A 19,478-nucleotide genomic window follows, 5' to 3' on the forward strand; every position below is an offset into this window, starting at 1 on the left:
GCTATAACTAAATAACTAATATTGAAGCAACATTCAACGGCCTCTCTTCCTACTTGAAACTAAATTCGAGAGCTGCTCCAATGAGAGCTTGCGATTGCAAAATTAGCTTTGAACAAGCTGGAATCACTCCTAGAAAAACCAACAGCAATTAAGACAATTACTGTTTGTTTATTATAATCTGTCTGTCCCTAATTCCATCTCTTTTCCTCTCAACAGCACATCATTTCATCAGCGTTAATCACAGCTCTGCATGCTAATAGCAAGTGATTCTTGTGATGTGTCATTGTAACTACAAAGAGTTCTTCAAGCCCTTGTTTCAGGCTTTGTAGTGTTTGTAATAATCTTCATACATTCTCCAGAAATCCATCCTGCTTCTCCTTTCTTAATTACTGTACCAATCTTTTGTATCATTCTTTTTCTGTCCACCAGCTCTTAATAAGCCTCTCTTTTGTCCCCAGCTCCCTCTCCTGTCATACTTCTCCTCTTCTTTTCCATGCGCCGCTGACGCTTCTCCTCACGCCTTTTGGCCTCTTCCACCTCCTGGTTCTGGCGACACTTGTGGAAATTCTCCACAACCACACCGACAAACATGTTGAGGACGAAGAAGCTAACAATAAGCAGGAAGGAGATGAAATACAGCAGCATCCACGGATTGTTGTTGGTCACAGGCTGGAGTTGAATCGATGCGTTTTTTTCAAGATTGAAATTGATAACAAACAGAGAAAGAAAGGGAAAGGAAAACAGATGTTACTAGATGTACTCTTTAGATGGTGAAGATGTGCCTCAGGTTTTTTGTTTACACTAGCTATATAGATATATAGATAGATTACTAGATAGATTAATACTTTATTGATCCCAATTTGGGAAACGTTTGCGTTGCAGCAGCATAAAAAACAAGGCAATGTACACAAGAGATATTAATAAATAAATGCACATTCTATGGACAATCTTGCACCGAAGATATTGACGTGACTGTAATTTTGTACATATTATTTTGTATGTCTTGATTGTTGTGTTTTTTATCTTAATGTGTGCATATGTGTAAATGTGTCTGTTGATTGTGTATATAGGATATACATATTTTATACATTTTTAAAAAATTTTTTTTTATTATTATTATTTTTTTTTTTCTTCTGTATATTATTTAATTTTATATTCGGGATTGTTGGAAACATCATTTCGATCTCTCTGTCTGTAAACACAAACTATGTAAGATTGACATTAAAGTTGACTTTGAATTTTGACTTAAGACACTATAAATAAACAGTCCAAAATATTTCTGAAATAGAAATAAAATAGCATACAAAATAAAAAAAATAAAAATATATACATGTGGAAATACACATTTCCAGTAACAAATATAATGCAAGATATTATTGTGCAAGAAATGGATATATACGTATATATAAATGTAAATGTGGGCACCTGTTGGTCCACAGCCACAGCATCCAGGCCGTGATACATGATGTTGACCCAGCCGTCCTTTGAGGCCAGCACAAACAGGGACATCAGAGCCTAGACAACAGCAGGGAAAGGAAAAGAAAGGGAGACTCTTATCATTATTTTATGGACAATTTTCTTTCCTGTTTCTTATTTCCTGTTGCACAGCACAGTGTGCAACTCGATTTTGACAAGAAAGCAACTGGACACTTCTAGAATTGTGTGAGTAACATTCTGTTTTTAGACTTCTCTGTTTCAGTGTGTGTACTCTGTATCAATGCTCTGTAGTTGATCTGACTGAAATTGTGATTTTAAATCTCAAAACCGCTACAGTATCTGTCAGGCAGAAACTTGGGACAGGTCATTTGATTGAAAACCTTAAAACTGAACTAACTGACTCATCATCATCATCTTTATTTAAAGAGACTCTTGGTCCATTATTACAAAACATACAACACTCAAATACAAACTAAAAAAAGGCAGCCATACCAATGTTTCCACAGAGGTGACTGGTATCGTACAGCACTGAGCCACGGATTTGAAAGCAGCATAATGACAGAGTTATGAGAAACATTCAATCGACAGATGAATTTGTACATCAGACCTCTCAAAAGAGCATGGAACGTGTTGACTCGTGCATTACTCTAATCTACTATTGAGAAAGAAGCTTTAGCTCTATTGTTTGCCTTGCAGCACTTTGAGGTGTATCTTGGCTCCAGTGTAAAACCTATTAAGGTATACACTGATCACAATCCGCTGGTTTTTCTTTCAAGGATGTACAACCACAATCAACGCCTTATGCGTTGGTCGTTGATTGTCCAGAACTACAACCTTGACATAAGCCATAAAAAGGGGTCCGATAATGTTCTTGCCGATGCACTATCTCGTGCTATGTAAATGGAGGTTCATTGTAAGGGCCAAACATACTGTTTGGATTTATATGTGTGGGGGTGTTACGTGCCAGGCAGGCTGTACATGTGTGGTTTTCCTTCCCTCCTGTGTTTCTCTCTTCTCCCTGTCTTCTGCACAGCTAATCAGCAGCTGATCGGTATCTGCCTGTGCACCTGAGTCTGATGGCTGATTGGATCCTCTCACCCTCAGCTGGCCTATCAGCAACCAGGGCCGACCATAAAGGAGGCACCCAGGAAGTCTTCTCTCTCTCACTCTGGGCCTGTTGCTGAGGAAGGAACACGGCTGTGTTTAGCAACTAAAGCTATTTGAATAATCTGAACTTTGTTAAGTGTGTGTGTTGAGAGGTGGAGGAGTTAGGTAAGTCTGGGGTACCCTGTACATTTCTCACCACCGAGCTAACTATTGTTTAGACACACTAGGTAAGCGGATTGTTGCCACCCCTGTATATTGTTTTGTCAAATTCTTTGTAGTTAGTTAGTGAGGGTTTTTGTTTGAGTTTGGTTTCAAAGGATAGTTGTAGAGGTAGGCCTGGTTTTGTTATGCTTGTTTCTTTTGTTTGGCACAATCCTTTGACTCCTCCTCCTCCTCACAAACAGAGTTTCTGTTTAATTGTATTATCTGATAGGTTACAAGGAATAAACCTTTTGTCAACCTTTACTCTGACTCTCTCATACTTATTGGTTGTACGTTATTGTCTCCAGGTCCCCTAGACCTTAGTGGGGACTGATAGGGTTAACTTTGATTTAAACATTTGTAGAATACTAAGAGCTTTATTGAGTAGGTGTAACTGTATTAAGGGTTAAACTCATAACTTTATAACTTAGGGTTTAATGTAATTGACTTAAAAGACAATAACGACTCAGGAGGGAGCCAGTCTAGATTTCCTTTTGAGGGCCACCAGCTGCAGAGAGTTAACTAATTAAAGGGACGTGGCCCCACAGCTGTGAGAACTCAGCAATCAGGTGTCCATTTTAGGTAGCACTTTCCTGGAGCGTCAGCGTCAGACAGGCAAAGACATTAGAGTCCTGCGGGAGTAAGACAGGCAAAGACATTAGAGTCCTGCGGGAGTCACGAGGGTGTCAAAGAGGAGGCAAATCCTACTTTGATTGAGCTAAGTGTCGCTGGTGTTTTATTTTATTTTATTTGGTTGTTTAGCCCCTCATGCTATAATCATGTGTGTTTTCTCCATTCCTGTTTATGTGTCTTCTCGCAATTATCACTGCCATCTAGTTTCAGGCGGCCTGTGGAACTGCCAGTCAGCTGTTCCTAAGGCTGACTTCATCTCTGGCTACGCTTCCCTGCAGTCTCTGGATTTCCTTGCTCTCACTGAGATGTGGATTACTCCATCCAACACATCCACCCCAGCAGCTCTCTCCACAGCATATTCCTTCTCCCATACACCCAGACCCACTGGCAGACAGAGGAGGTGGCACTGGTCTCCTGCTCTCTCCCAAATTGAGCTTTTCCCTCTTCAAGCTACCTAACTTCACTCCTTCCTCCTTTGAATTCCATGCCGTCACAGTAACCCATCCTATACAACTAACCATTGTTGTTCTCTACCGTCCACCAGGCGCCTTGGGGGACTTCTTGGAGGAATTAGATAATCTCCTCTCACACATCCCTGAAACTGGCCCTCCCGCTGTACTTCTCGGAGACTTCAACCTCCAGACAGGGAAGATAGACGAACTAACATCTCTGTTAACCGCCTTTGCTTTCTCACTGTCTCCTTCCCCACCAAACTCATAAAGCTGGCAATGTCCTTGATCTCATATTCTCCAGGAACTGCGCTACTTCTAACCTCTCTGTAAACCCGCTCCACACATCCGATCACTTCTTCATTTCATTCTCTTTACCCCTTTCCAAACATAACAAACTAATCTCTTCTCATCCTGCACCTGTCCGCCGTAACCTTCGTTCCCTCTCCCCCTCTACCTTTGCCTCATCGGTGCTCTCAGCCCTCCCTTCCTCTGACTCATTCCAATTGCTGCCTCCAAACTCTGCTGCAGAAACTCTCCTCTCTACTTTCTCATCCTCTCTGGACTCTCTCTGTCCTCTCACATCTCGGCAGGCTCGTCAGTCCCCTCCTGCTCCCTGGCTAAATGACGCACTGGGTGCTAATAGAACCGTCCTTAGGGCAGCAGAGCGGAAACGGTGGAAATCCAAACACCGTGACGACCTCCTAACCTATCAGGCTCTCCTCTCCTCTTTCTCTGCTTTGATCTCTCAGGCAGAAAGCACTTTCTTTCAAGATAAGATCCAATCTTCCTATTCCAATCCCAAAAAACAATTTTCCATCTTCTCCTCCCTCCTGGACCCCCCCCAAAGCCCCTTCCCCCTCCTCCCTTCTGTCAAGCGACTTTGTTAACCACTTTGAAAAAAAGGTTGATATTCGCTCTTCTTTTTCTGACTCACCTTTACTCATCACTGGGTCACCAGACCCTCCTTTCACCCACATACTGACCTCCTTTTCCCCTCTCTCTCTCCAAGTGAGGTTCTTACCCTCATTACCTCTGCCCACCCTACCACCTGTCCTCTGGACCCTATCCCTTCAAACCTCCTTCAGACTATCGCTCCTGATATTCTACCGTTTCTCACCCATTTCATCAACACTTCTCTAACTTCTGGTCACTTTCCAAACAGTCTCAAGGAGGCAAGAGTAAACCCTCTCCTAAAGAAACCCACTCTCAACCCGTCAGATGTTATAAACTACAGGCCTGTCTCTCTCCTCCCGTTCCTGTCTAAAACACTTGAACGCGCTGTCTTTAGACAACTCTCCTGTTATCTCCATCAGAACAACCTTCTGGATCCGCACCAGTCTGGTTTCAAGGCAGATCACTCCACAGAAACTGCCCTCCTTGCTGTCACTGAGGAACTGCACACGGCTAAAGCAGCATCCCTCTCCTCTGTCATCGTCCTGTTGGACCTGTCTGCTGCATTCAACACGGTGAACTATCAGATCCTCCTTCGCACTCTCCAAGAACTTGGAGTTTCAGGCTCTGCACTTTCCCTCCTCACCTCATACCTCAAAGACCGCACCTACAGGGTTACTTGGAGAGGGTCCGAGTCCGACCCTTGTCAATTAACTACAGGGGTCCCTCAGGGCTCTGTTCTTGGTCCCCTCCTCTTCTCCTTGTACACAAACTCGCTCGGATCAGTCATTAGCCCGCATGGTTTTTCATACCACTGCTACGCTGACGACACCCAATTAATTCTGTCCTTTCCCCGCCCAGAGACCCAGGTCGCCGCACGCATCTCTGCTTGTCTAGCTGACATCTCTCAGTGGATGTCCGCTCATCATCTCAAGCTCAACCTTGACAAGACTGAACTGCTTTTCCTTCCGGGAAAAGATTGTCCCACTCTTGACCTAACAATCAACATCGGCACCTCTGTTGTTTCCCCGACTCAGACTGCAAGGAATCTGGGTGTGACCCTAGATAACAACCTGTCCTTCACTGCAAACATAGCTGCTACAACCCGCTGCTGCAGATACACGCTTTACAACATCAGGAGGATGCGTCCCCAGCTGACACAGAAAGCGACGCAGGTTCTGGTCCAGGCTCTCGTCATCTCACGCCTAGACTACTGCAACTCCCTCCTGGCTGGTCTACCTGCATGTGCCATCCGACCTCTGCAGCTCATCCAGAATGCAGCGGCTCGTCTGGTCTTCAACCTTCCTAAATTCTCCCACACCACGCCGCTCCTCCGCTCCCTCCACTGGCTTCCGATAACTGCTAGAATCCACTTCAAGACAATGGTACTTGCGTACCATGCTGCGAATGGATCTGGCCCTTCCTACATCCAGGACATGGTTAAACCGTACACCCCAGCACGTGCACTCCGCTCTGCATCAACCAAACGGCTCGCTGCACCATCGCTGCGAAGGGGACCCAAGTTCCCATCAGCAAAAACACGTGGGTTTGCTATCCTGGCTCAAAAATGGTGGAATGAGCTCCCCATTGACAGCAGATAGCTTACACACCTTCCGGCGCAGACTGAAAACTCATCTCTTTCGACTCCACTTCGAGCGATAGAACTATTAACAAACCACTTATATACTAATAAAGGGCTGGCTTATCTAAAGCCAGTTGAGTAGCACTTGAAATGTTTTTGCTCTATGAAGCCTGATGTACTTATATGATTCTGTTTTCTTCAAGTTTGTATTTTTTGTTGGTCGAACGCACTTATTGTAAGTCGCTTTGGATAAAAGCGTCAGCTAAATGCAATGTAATGTAATGTAATGTAAACAGAAATGTCACACAAACCTGCCCCAGGTTGTCAAAGTTGTACTTGTGGTGGACCCACTTGTAGTTGGCTAGCATACAGTCGGACTTGTTGGTGATGTTTTTGACGTCGGGGCCAAAGCAGTAAAAGAACTTGCCTTTAAACAGCTGTCAGAAGAAGAGAAATGAAACCACGCTTTTGATGCTGTCTGACTACACATGAAAAATAAGCTTTAAGAGGCTTGAAAGGGTGCTCCTGAGTGAAATAATGAGCCGGTCAAAGATTGCACCAGCACAAAAAGTTATGCTATGATGAAAAGGAAGCAGGTTGACAATGAGATTTACTTTAGGCAGGAATGCATGTGTGCACTCAAAGCTAAGATGATAAAAGACACTCACAGTAATGGGTAGGAAACACACAAATACACCTGGACTAGTTCAGCAATTTCCTTACTTATAATACATTTGATTACATATTATTAGATAAAAGCTGCCATTTTGTCCTACCTGGACCCCAAGAATGCCAAAGATGATGAAGAATGCACAACAGATGAGGACAATGTTGCCGATGGGTTTGAGGGAGGTGATGAGGGTCTCCACCACCAGCTTCAGACCTGGAGCTCTGCTGATCACTCTGAGGAGGGGAGAGTGGTAAGAGGAGAATAAGATTAACCAACTAATTAAATGTATCCATTTAATAGCGTTAAAATTCAACAAATTAGCTCAACGTCGGCACTATTCATGGGAGAGCAAACATATTTATTGAAGAGTACATCAATGATTAATTACTGTTGCATTTCAGTCTGCCGTGGAGATTTTTAAATAACTAGAAATGTTGTTTGTGATCTGTTTCAATCAGCACAGATAATTGCTTTTCTGTCATTTTGTTTGGGAAAAACATCTTGATCCATGAAGGACTAAGCTGTACAGAGCTACCATAAAAAACGTTCTAAATCAGCAGATGCAAACTGCTTATTAATTATTATTTGTACCTGAGGGGACGCAGTGTTCTTAGCAGTCTTAGCACTCTGAGCACACCCAGGATCTTGGCCCCGCCCGCCATGGAAACCACAATGTCAATCAAAGACACAAAAACCAGGAAGCCATCCAGAACATTCCAGCTGCTCCGCAGGTAAGAATGATCCCCTACATACAGACCCATGGAGACCACCTGAAGAGAGAACGTTAGGTATGGCTGAGTATAAGAACATGGACTTTCTTGTTCAGCTCTGTAAAAGAAACAGTCAAATGTGGAAAAATACGAACACGATGCACAAAAAAAAAAAGATAGAAAAAGTGCTAGAGGATGATGCTGTTGACACTAACAAGATACTGTATGCCTGCTAGCCACACACACACACACACACACACACACACACACACACACACACACACACACACACACACACACACACACACACACACACACACACACACACACACACACACACACACACACACACACACACACACACACACACACACACACACACACACACACACACACGTACGTACGTCTGTCAACCTGAGCAGACACAGCAGGCTATATCTGCCAAACACATGGACACATACAATATGCGCAAATACACTTCTAAAATGAAAATGAGATTAATTAGAAAAAAAAGAAGACTCTAGGAAAATGGTAGCTATGTTTATGCAATTTACACACAATAGTGTGTCCACAATAGCACCATCTACACTGAACAAAAATAAAATGCAACACTTTTGTTTTTGCTCCCATTTTTCATGAGATGAACTCAAAGATCTAAAACATTTTCTATATACACAAAATAACCATTTCTCTCATATTGTTCACAAATCTGAAAAAATCTGTGATAGTGAGCACTTCTCCTTTGCCGAGATAATCCATCCCACCTCACAGGTGTGGCATATCAAGATGCTGATTAGACAGCATGATTATTGCACAGGTGTGCCTTAGGCTGGCCACAATAAAAGGCCACTCTAACCTGTTCAGTTTTAGCGTGCAATTGGCATGCTGTCAGCAGGAATGTCCACCAGAGCTGTTGCCCGTGAATTGAATGTTCATTTCTCTACCATAAGCCGTCTCCAAAGGCGTTTCAGAGAATTTGGCAGTACATCCAACCGGCCTCACAACCGCAGACCACGTGTAACCACACCAGCCCAGGACCTCCACATCCAGCATGTTCACCTCCAAGATCGTCTGAGACCAGCCACTCGGACAGCTGCTGCAACAATCGGTTTGCATAACCAAAGAATTTCTGCACAAACTGTCAGAAACCGTCTCTGGGAAGCTCATCTGCATGCTCGTCGTCCTCATCGGGGTCTCGACCTGACTCCGGTTCGTCGTCGTAACCGACTTGAGTGGGCAAATGCTCACATTCGATGGCGTCTGGCACGTTGGAGAGGTGTTCTCTTCACGGATGAATCCCGGTTTTCACTGTTCAGGGCAGATGGCAGACAGCGTGTGTGGCGTCGTGTGGGTGAGCGGTTTTCTGATGTCAATGTTGTGAATCGAGTGGCCCATGGTGGTGGTGGGGTTATGGTATGGGCAGGCGTATGTTATGGACGACGAACACAGGTGCATTTTATTGATGGCATTGTGAATGCACAGAGATACCGTGACGAGATCCTGAGGCCCATTGTTGTGCCATTCATCCACAACCATCACCTCATGTTGCAGCATGATAATGCACGGCTCCATGTTGCAAGGATCTGTACACAATCCCTGGAGGCTGAAAACATCCCAGTTCTTGCATGGCCAGCATACTCACCGGACATGTCACCCATTGAGCATGTTTGGGATGCTCTGGATCGGCGTATACGACAGCGTGTTCCAGTTCCTGCCAATATCGAGCAACTTGGCACAGCCATTGAGGAGGAGTGGACCAACATTCCACCGGCCACAATCAACAACCTGATCAACTCTATGCGAAGGAGATGTGTTGCACTGCGTGAGGCAAATGGTGGTCACACCAGATACTGACTGGTTTTCGGACCCCCCCAGACCCCCCCAATAAAGCAAAACTGCACGTTTCAGAGTGGCCTTTTATTGTGGCCAGCCTAAGGCACACCTGTGCAATAATCATGCTGTCTAATCAGCATCTTGATATGCCACACCTGTGAGGTGGGATGGATTATCTCGTCAAAGGAGAAGTGCTCACTATCACATATTTTTTCAGATTTGTGAACAATATTGGAGAGAAATGGTTATTTTGTGTTTATAGAAAATGTTTTAGATCTTTGAGTTCATCTCATGAAAAAGGAGCAAAAACAAAAGTGTTGCATTTATATTTTTGTTCAGTGTATGTTGTTCTATCCATTGGTTCAGTGATATGTGTTGCAGTGTTTACGTCCCAATGCCTTTAAGCTTGCTTGTTAACATTTTATAGTAACACCACTTGACAGACAATGGTACGTTACTCCTCTGTGACTTTGAGAGCGTGATATTGATGTTATGCAGGCATTGCAATACATATGCACACAGCTGAATCTGGTGTTTTCCTATTGCAGCAGTGGGAGCATCAAGAATCTGAAACTGACATTTGAATCTGTTTGCCGAGTGTCTAGTAAAGCCCCAGAGGCTCGGTGGGGGTTAGCATGCACACATATCAAGATGGTGGAAAGATCAATGCATGGCAAACATGTTATGGCTGAATGCCGAAATGTACACTGAATGTACAAAATGTCTAAGCATGTGTTGTGTTCACAATTCTGAATATATATTATTGTTAAAGTTTAGCGATAATGCGGACATAGCATTGCTTAGTCGTACAACTCCAATAATGAGTGCTACTTTGTGTCTGAAGCTGCCTCATAAAATAACACTTGTAAAAGTTTTGCAACATGCTGACACATCATGAACCCTGCTGAGCTTTTTATGTGGCTGCAGCTTGTACGCAGCACTAACCTCAGTGGAGGAGTCGTACCGAGAGATTAATGCTACACAAACAATCACACAGCAACACACATTACTGAGATACGAGAGGCGCAGACAGACAGACAGACAGACAGACAGAGGAGGGCTCGGCCAGGGGGCTGACAACCCTGTGGGTTTTTGACGGTCTGTGATTGGTTAATAATTGATTGTGGGAGTGCATAATTGATGGCCCACTTGTGCCAAAGTCTTTCACAGAGAAAACAGAGACAGTGGCAAACGGAGGGAAGGAGAGAACATAAAAGATAGAAGGGTTGCGGGAAGATCAGGAAGAAAATAAAAGACTGAAGAGAACAGAGGGACCCTAAGGAGGTTGGAACACAAACTTTATAAAGAAGCTGTCAACATCTGCGAGGACAGCAGGATGGAGAGAGTGTGGGGGAGTGCTGGAGAAGTATTGCATCCATACAAAAAAGCCTAGCTGCTCATTAATGACAATGAAGCAAAGTCAATTCAGTGAGAGACCAAAAGAAGACGCCTCTAAAGTCTAAACTACACCCAGGACTCATTGGAAGAAATACAGAGACAGGTTGTAAAATGTTACCTTGAGTGTCATCTCGGTCACAAATATGGCAGTAAAGACGTAGTTGGAGATGGTGAGGAAGACTCTTTCCTGGAGGGGGGTGAGAGAGGTTGTCAGAAAGATAAGATGGGGCAATTGGGGGTTGTTAAATCTTACTTACTGCACCTTTAAGATAATAAAATGGAGTTTATCTCCAGAGAATAACCAGGGCTATAGCTCAACAGCTTCTAGACACACATGCACAGACACACTTTTCAGGTGGATTTACCAAGCTGCCCTGAAGTATCTTAGGCCTCTCCAGCGCTACTGTGATGCAGTTGGAGAAGATGAAGGCCAACACCACATAGTCAAACAGCTTATGGGCGACAATGGACTGGCATATCTGTCTGAACCTGGAGTAGAAGGAGAGGAGAGGAGAATAGAGGAGAGGAGAGGAGATAGGAGATAGGAGATAGGAGATAGGAGAGGAGAGGAGATGAGATGATAGGAGAGGAGCAGAGGAGATAAGAGAGGAGAGGATAGAATAGGAGAGGAGAGGAGCAGAGAAGAGAGGAGAGGAGAGGAGAGGAGAAGAGAGGAGATAAGAGAGGAGAGGAGAGAAGTGAGGAGAGGAGAGGAGAGGAGAGGAGAGGAGAAAGGAGAGGAGAAAGGAGATGATAGGAGAGGAGCAGAGAGGAGAGGAGAGAAGTGAGGAGAGGAGAGGAGATGATAGGAGAGGAGAGAAGTGAGTAGAGGAGAGGAGAGGAGAGGAGAGAAGAGGAGAGTAGAGGAGATGATAGGAGAGGAGAGGAGATGATAGGAGAGGAGAGTAGAGGAGATGATAGGAGAGGAGAGTAGAGGAGATGATAGGAGAGGAGAGGAGAGGAGAGTAGAGGAGATGATAGGAGAGGAGAGTAGAGGAGATGATAGGAGAGGCGAGGAGAGTAGAGGAGATGATAGGAGAGGAGAGGAGATGATAGGAGAGGAGAGTAGAGTAGAGGAGATGATAGGAGAGGAGAGTAGAGGAGATGATAGGAGAGGAGAGGAGAGTAGAGGAGATGATAGGAGAGGAGAGGAGATGATAGGAGAGGAGAGTAGAGTAGAGGAGATGATAGGAGAGGAGAGTAGAGGAGATGATAGGAGAGGAGAGTAGAGGAGATGATAGGAGATGATAGGAGAGGAGAGGAGAGGAGAGGAGATGATAGGAGAGAAGAGGAGGAATGTGTTGAAGTTGAAGAAAGGAAGAAACAAAGGAAAAGTTTAACCACATATAAAATGCAATTCAAGCCAACAATTGGCAGACACAATTAGGGGTGACAATACATTAAGGTAAGGCCACACTCGGTCAAAACACAGTCAAAAAAGCTCCCATCCAATGAGAATGGGGGCCGAGTGCCCTGACAGTGAATGGGAGCGCTCTTACATCTTGTTGAGTAAATAGCCTCATTCAGCCCCTGTTTACATCGCTACTAATTCAAAACAAATTAAATTAACAACACTCTCAGAAGCCCCACACTCCTGAGAGCAGAGCTCTGCTGGGAGAACAGAGGAGAGAGATAACCGAGGATCAGACCCAGAGAAAAGGAGAGAGAGAGATACTGAACATGAATTCTTTTAACATTTGACGCTGCGTTCTGCCAAGAAGCAATTAAATATCTTTGCTGTGTTGATTGGAACCGACGAAAAGATACAGAATGAATTAAATAGAAAAGTTATTGTATGTTGGAACAAACATTGAAATGGCTTTTATTACAACTGTTTCCATCCAAACTGCAGACAGTAACACAACATCACAACAAGTTAATGCAGCATGTAATGAATTGCCCATGGTATTTAATGTACCATATCCCCCCGGGGTCTGTTTCTTGCTCTCGAACAGGAGGGGAGATGGTAGGAAATATGACCGTTGTCATATAGGTGTCGATCAATTGTGGAATGTGGTCTACTCTGTGGAAGCTTGGCAACCCGGCCTTCCTATCGACGAGGCGGGAAAGGAATCTGCCCACCCGTCCTTGATATGGTTTTGATGAGACGCGTCCTGTGGCCAGACCATAATGATTGTATTACAGGCTGTTCACACTTTGGCTTAAAACCAGCCTGTGTGTTGGGTCAACACACTCTTGACGCAGACAATCACTAAATGCAGTGTGTACAACCGTTTTCATTAGCCTCTTCAAGTCTCTCTAGATGGCAGCTTCTTCTGCCAACAGTCTTTCAGAGGCTGGCTCAGATGTAAAGCCAGAGTAAAGATACTGGTGTAATATAAAACAAGATAACCTAGGGCACCCATTAGAACCCAATCATACTAGCTTGACAGTTGCAGTTTTTTGCATTAAGTATTCTTGACACGTTCAAAAAGTTTTCAAGCGTGGGTGAATATTTTACCAAATCTGTGTAATATGTGGAATCAACCGAATAACTTACAATACATAATATAGCCTGAGAATGGCAGTCACATAGTATAAATGTATTATGTCTAATATGAAAAGGTCTGGATACTGGGGTCCCTAAACAGTCATAATTGTATGAATTGGGTATGAATGGAAAGCTGAGACTCTTTTCAGATTCAATGAGCAAAATTACATTCATGATTATTCTAGTCCCCATACTGTAGTACCCACTTCATTGTTGTGAGTTAAGGCAAGGCAAGTTTATTTATATAGCACTTTTCTGTACGCGACAATTCAAAGTGCTTTACAAAACAAATTAAAAGACTTTTGAGGGCATTTTTTTTTTTAAACTTGACCTCTCTGTAGACAATAAGCGGTTTACTCTACAGACACAAACTAGAGCTGTTTTAATACCAGATCTACTGGTGCTGTTTTTTTTAGGGATTCTTGACATTATTAAAAAAACTCTCAAGTTTTCAAGAATGGTTGAATCTTTTACCAAATCTGTATAACATTATGGAATCAACCCAATACCTAACATTAAACAATATAGCCTGAGAATGGCAGTCAGATACTTCGATCATAATATTTTAATCTCTACTCAGAAATATCACATTTTGCTTGAATAAGCGACGAAAACACAGATACACAGATTTATGAACGGAAACTCTTGACAAACGGTGTTAAGCTGCACCTCAAATAATGTTCACGTGCCCAAGTTATATGGGGGATACACTGCTGATTTGCTGCCTCCCTAAAAAGACGGGGGAGAGGCTAAAGAACAAAGAAAGATTGGATTAAAGTGACTCACCTGTTCCGTGGGGAGAACAGGAAGACAGACCATTCCTCTCTGGACTCACACCAGTCCGGTTTGTACGCTTCTAACATCTTCTCGACGCGGAAGCACAAGCTCTGCAAAACGCAAACATAACACGTCACATCATGGCAGAGCCAATATAGCTTAATCAATATCAATCCGAAAGCTAACACACAAAGACAAACAACATTGAGAGAAGACACAACCCGTTAAGACCCATTATTTAAATTATGTACGAAAGTGAAACACTTCTATAACAACAGCTCGGAGCATCTTCCAACATTACCATCTGTATAGCTCTCCCCCCCGCTGTCTACATAGTCCTTTCTAATTAACCTTGTTTCTCTCATACCCAGACTTGTTTACAATGAAAGCAATGGGCGTCCCACGAGGCCCAGGTGATGGGGAGTGCAGGCTTTATACAAAGTACTCGAAAATCCTACACAAGAGAGCGAGAGATTACCGTGTGTGTAAGATCTTATACTTTAACACAAAAGCTAATGGTTCATTTATTGAGAAGCACAAGACGAGATACTTGTCTTTGTTCTTTTTGGATGCCGTTACTCACACACCATCGTACGGATACTTATCTGCATCTGTGGACTTTGTGTATTATAGGAATGTTGTACGATTGCATAACCTTGCTCCACTGACTCACCAGGCTTTCCCTTATGCTATTAACATTTAATTCCCTGCCACACGCACTATTCGGGTAACTTACATATTCAATGTCATCATCCAGGTCCTCCCGGTCCTTGCTGCGTGTGTTCACCTGGGGGAAGACTTCAGACATCAGCTGGCTCTGGGGGTTCACCCCTCCAGCATGCTCAGTGTGGTGTCTGTGGGGGGGCTGCAGAAGCTGAGAAAGAGGGGTCTTCCCATTACAATCTTGGTGAACCCCTACTAAGCCCCCCGGACTGTCGTGTCCACTGCCACCGCCTCCACTGATAACCATCCCCCCAGAGAAGCTCTTCTTCCTGTGTTGAGCGTGGAGCGTCAAGGGGGGCAGAGGGGGGTGTGGCGGCAGTGGAAGGTGCGGGGGTCCTGGCACCTGCAGCAGGTGGGGCAGCTCTAGCGAAAGGGCCCTGCGGTCCCTCCTGGGTACAAACTGTCCCGGGAGCATAGGGTGAGGAAGGTGCAGGGAGTGAAGAGGAATAGGGGGAGGAGATATGAGAGACTCCTCCTCATCTTGGAGGACATGATGGAGGTGGCGCCGCGGGGACGAGGAGGCACGAGGACCCCGGATACGAAGACTCCCTCCAACCACGCCGCCAAGACCCCCCAGGCCGTAGCCATAGAAGGGCCGTGCAGAGGTGGTGGTGATGGCCGGACTAGTGGAGGGAGACGAGGAGGAGAAAGGCCGGCATCCTCCCAGGCTGTTCCAGCTGGAGCGACGGGCCCACAAGGCCTGAGGGTGGGGGGCACACGGGCGACCCCAGTTGTGGTAACTTCGACCTGAAAACTACAAAAAGAGAGAGAGTGAGGTTTGTTCCATGTCCTGTAATTCTGAGAAAGACGAGAACAGGTCACAGAACTAGGAGGGGACCCGGAAAGATCCTTTCACCAAGTTTCATAAAAAAGGGGCAGTATTTTCAGAAATCACGCTGGAAAAAGATACACCAACCAAACCTAAAAGATAACGTCCATAGCAGCAATTATATTGTAGCAGCAAATGATTCTCGTAAGAGACATACTATTCCCTCAACTGTGTTTCAGCCAAATAAAAACACAATGGAGTCAGAAGTCCACTTACCAAAGCCCTCTGCTCCAAGTTGGCCCTACCAAGAGAATTAACACTGTTCTTCCTGGAGTCCAGAGCGAAAGTCAACCTCTCTCCCGGAAACAGACCATGGGACAAGTCAAGGTGCCCGTTAGGAGTCAGCGTACAGATCTTTGGGTCTGTGGGAAGGAAGGAGAGTGGAGTAAAGAAAGGGGAAAGATGGCACGCTCCATCACTTTACCTTGGAGGAGCCAGAGAGGAGCTCGTAACGATGGAAGAGAGACATCTCTGCCAGTGGTTTGTCTGTTTTCAAACATATCTTTGTATAATATAGGTCTCCAGGAACCATTGTCATTCCAAACGTGTGTTTCTCTTTCTTCAGGTACATTTAAAAAGGCACAGTGGGAGTTAGGGGAGCTGTGATCAGACATCAGCAGAGGCCTCTCTAATGTGCTGCTAAAGGCTACTCTATGGAGCATGATGCAGTGGCTTATTCTTGGGGGGAGGGGAGAGGAGTGGATGGAGACGTGGCATCAGGCATGCATTATTTAAAGCTTGTGCAGCTTACATTTCAGACAGGAAAAAGATGGTTAGCAATATGTGTTGTGGAAATTGGATGACAGGCTACGGGTTTAAAGCCCAGGGCACAATAAAGCAGCTGATAGCTTTTTGGATTTGCTGAATGCCTGGGTAATTGGTTACACCACGACATTGAAGCACATATAGGATGGTACCTCTTTTAGCAGTCAGACTGAAGTAGGCAAAGACGTGAAATAATAATTCTAGGAGCAGTTTTTTTAATGTTTGTAGTTCTGATATAATTAAGCAAAAAGTGACACAAGGGAACTGAAATCTGATCTAATGCAAACATGATCTCTTCTAACACAAGTTTAAAGTTCACATTTAATGTAAAATAGATTGTATATTCTGTGTAGGTCAGTAGAAAATAAATGCTGTAAAGCTCCTGGAGGCATGTAATACCTGAGAGATGAAGAGAGTCTTTCTGCTTATCATTCTCCTCAAAATTACAGGAAGACCTGTCGTCGTCCGAGAAAGAGCGGTTTGCATCACCCTGTATCGTCGAGGAAAGTGGGATAACATAAATTGGTGAGAGAGTTAAAGACATAGAAGAAGAAATGAAGAGGGATGGGAGGGCACAGAAAGGAAGTGGAGACATGAGAGAAGATTAGGGAGAAGTGAGTGGAAGAGATAAATCACAAGCTTATTTAAATGACAACTTACCCCTTTCTTATTACCAACTAATTGAAGAGCTATTTACTCGCAAGTCCACCTATTCTCACTCATCAAATCTAGCTCTAAAACACAAATGTATGAAGAGAAGTTGTACGGAGGCTCAGTATTCAACCAATCATATTCCTAATTTATTGTTGGATTGGAGGAAATGCTTATATATATATATATACCGTTAATCAAGTATGTATACAGGATAACGACAAATATATACCGTACTTTTCGGACTATAAGCCGCGACTTTTTTCCCCATTTTCTTTGTACAGCTAACGGCCACTAGGGAACCTCCTAAATCTATGGATTTTACAGGTACAATTAACCACCTTTAACACTATGGGCTCTATAACCGGTCCGCGCCCGCCACCTTTAAGCGGCGGGCTCCAGCTGGAGGCCGGAAAAGAGTGAGACAGGTAGCGCGCCAAAGTAAAAGTGGAACCGAGAGACGGACAGACGGACAATTTAGCTGCTGCGGCTTATATGCAGGTGCGCTTTATAGTCCGAAAAGTACGGTACTTGCTTTCTCAATATGCATGAAGTCATTCCTTAAATTGTGCAAAACAAAGAACATGTTTCAAGCCACCAGTTGAATAACACAACATATGACATATTTGTACACATTCAGTAACGTCTTTTAGCAAAAGAACGAAAAAAATATAGTACATATTTGGCTCGCTTTCCCTGTATCACATTGTTTTTGTTAAAGGGTAAAAGGTTTTGTTACAGCATCACCGGGCGGCAAGACTATTGCAAAGCTGTTTTGCACTCGTTTCATTTAAACATTCAGCCTCCATGGTAATGTTACAAAGCCGGTTAGAAAGCTCGCCACGTTTTCTTGTAATCACTGAAAACCAGCCTTCAAGCTAATTTGGCTCAACTTGCATTTGTTTGAATAATGTACCTTGACCCTTTTCAAACAACAAAAACAACAACAATGTCTCACCTCAGCCTGAAAACCCTCCACCAGGATGGCAACCAGTAAATTGAAGAGCACATAATTTCCAAAAGTCATCAGAGCTACGAAGTAGAGAGCAGCACAGGGCGAGGTGGATGCCATCCCATTGTAAAGCACCATGTTCCAGTCCTCCTGAGTCAGAATCTACAGGAAATAAACACCATTTGTTACAATATACCCACACACAAAAGTGTATACGACCGCAGGTAAGCACATGTTCAACCAAATGTTATTAAGTTGCAGGACAACGTTTTTGTGTGAGAACCCATTGGTACCTGGAAGACAGTGACGATGGCCCAGAGCAGGGAGTCAAAGTTCTTCCTGTCAGGCACGGTGTCGCCTGCCTCCGTCTTCAGACTGAACTTACAGCCAAAGATATGCATCCCCAGGATACTGCAACACAACAAGGAATCAACCAATTAAAAGGAGTACAAGGGGACAGTATATACTTAAATGTAGGGGACCTGTGTTTATGACACCTGCAGACAATGTGAGGAATCACGCGTTACAGTTTGGTACATGTTACAGTATCAAATTAGGTTGGAACAGCTGATCCACAGCTATGGAGCAATACAAACAAAAACGTTGTCTCATACACATGCTTTTAAATGAAACATATAGTAAACCCACTACAAAAAAAGCACCTTGAATTGCCTTGTGTTGAAAGGTGCTATATAATTAAAATGGCCTTTCCTTGCCTTCCAATCTTCTTTCTCGGTTGCATTCACAGCTCTTTTCTTCAGTCTCTCTCTGTTCCCCCCCCCCTGCTTATTTGTGTAGTTGCATCCATCTGTTTGCTTTCATCACAAGGTTGAGAAACTCAAACAATGCATTCTCTAATTCATCGCTGCTTTCTTTATGGGTTTATGCAAGGTCTTAAAGTGCAGCTGAGCGGTACTTTACATTAACTGGTCACTAAAAGCCAGAGTGGCCGGACCATATCGGCAACATGGCACGTGCTCAGGTTAGCTGGCTGAAGAGCTCTGATGCCACCTGCCTTGGCACACTTATTCTGGACTGCTGTGAAGGAAGCAGGTTAGCACGTATTCACACACACATACTGTATGAGATCACACACACACATGAGATCACACACACTCGAGCACACACAAGCAGATTTAGGGTCATTATGCTGCAGTTTAATATTCATTATGTTAATATTAGTGAATTTACTGCAATTATGAAATTGATTAAAATAAAAACAATTCTGTTAACACTATTCGTTATCAGTTAACGTTGTGGATTGCGTGTGTGTGTACGTGTGTGTGTGTGTGTGGCCTAGCATTACTATATTTGTGGGGACCTACATCTGTTTACACAGTCACGTGTGGGGACTCACCTCCCTTATGGGGACAAAT

General features: G+C 44.0%; 1 protein-coding gene across 2 annotated transcripts in view; it reads right to left on the reverse strand.

Moving 5' to 3' along the window:
* cacna1ia (calcium voltage-gated channel subunit alpha1 Ia) overlaps positions 1 to 19,478 on the reverse strand; it is a 178,742-nt gene that overhangs the window by 29,348 nt on the left and 129,916 nt on the right. For both annotated transcript variants that reach the window (XM_034089015.2, XM_034089014.2), the window contains exons 13-25: positions 18,396 to 18,513; positions 18,109 to 18,264; positions 16,899 to 16,989; positions 15,951 to 16,096; positions 14,919 to 15,659; positions 14,192 to 14,292; positions 11,280 to 11,403; positions 11,033 to 11,101; positions 7,565 to 7,743; positions 7,080 to 7,206; positions 6,615 to 6,740; positions 1,426 to 1,515; positions 477 to 669 (exon numbers count right to left, since the gene is read on the reverse strand). In XM_034089015.2, coding sequence (XP_033944906.2) covers positions 477 to 669; positions 1,426 to 1,515; positions 6,615 to 6,740; positions 7,080 to 7,206; positions 7,565 to 7,743; positions 11,033 to 11,101; positions 11,280 to 11,403; positions 14,192 to 14,292; positions 14,919 to 15,659; positions 15,951 to 16,096; positions 16,899 to 16,989; positions 18,109 to 18,264; positions 18,396 to 18,513 — 2,261 coding nt within the window. The remainder of the gene's footprint in view (positions 1 to 476; positions 670 to 1,425; positions 1,516 to 6,614; positions 6,741 to 7,079; positions 7,207 to 7,564; positions 7,744 to 11,032; positions 11,102 to 11,279; positions 11,404 to 14,191; positions 14,293 to 14,918; positions 15,660 to 15,950; positions 16,097 to 16,898; positions 16,990 to 18,108; positions 18,265 to 18,395; positions 18,514 to 19,478) is intronic.

Source organism: Pseudochaenichthys georgianus, chromosome 8, assembly GCF_902827115.2.
Source record: "Pseudochaenichthys georgianus chromosome 8, fPseGeo1.2, whole genome shotgun sequence".
NCBI classification, from domain to species: domain Eukaryota; kingdom Metazoa; phylum Chordata; class Actinopteri; order Perciformes; family Channichthyidae; genus Pseudochaenichthys; species Pseudochaenichthys georgianus.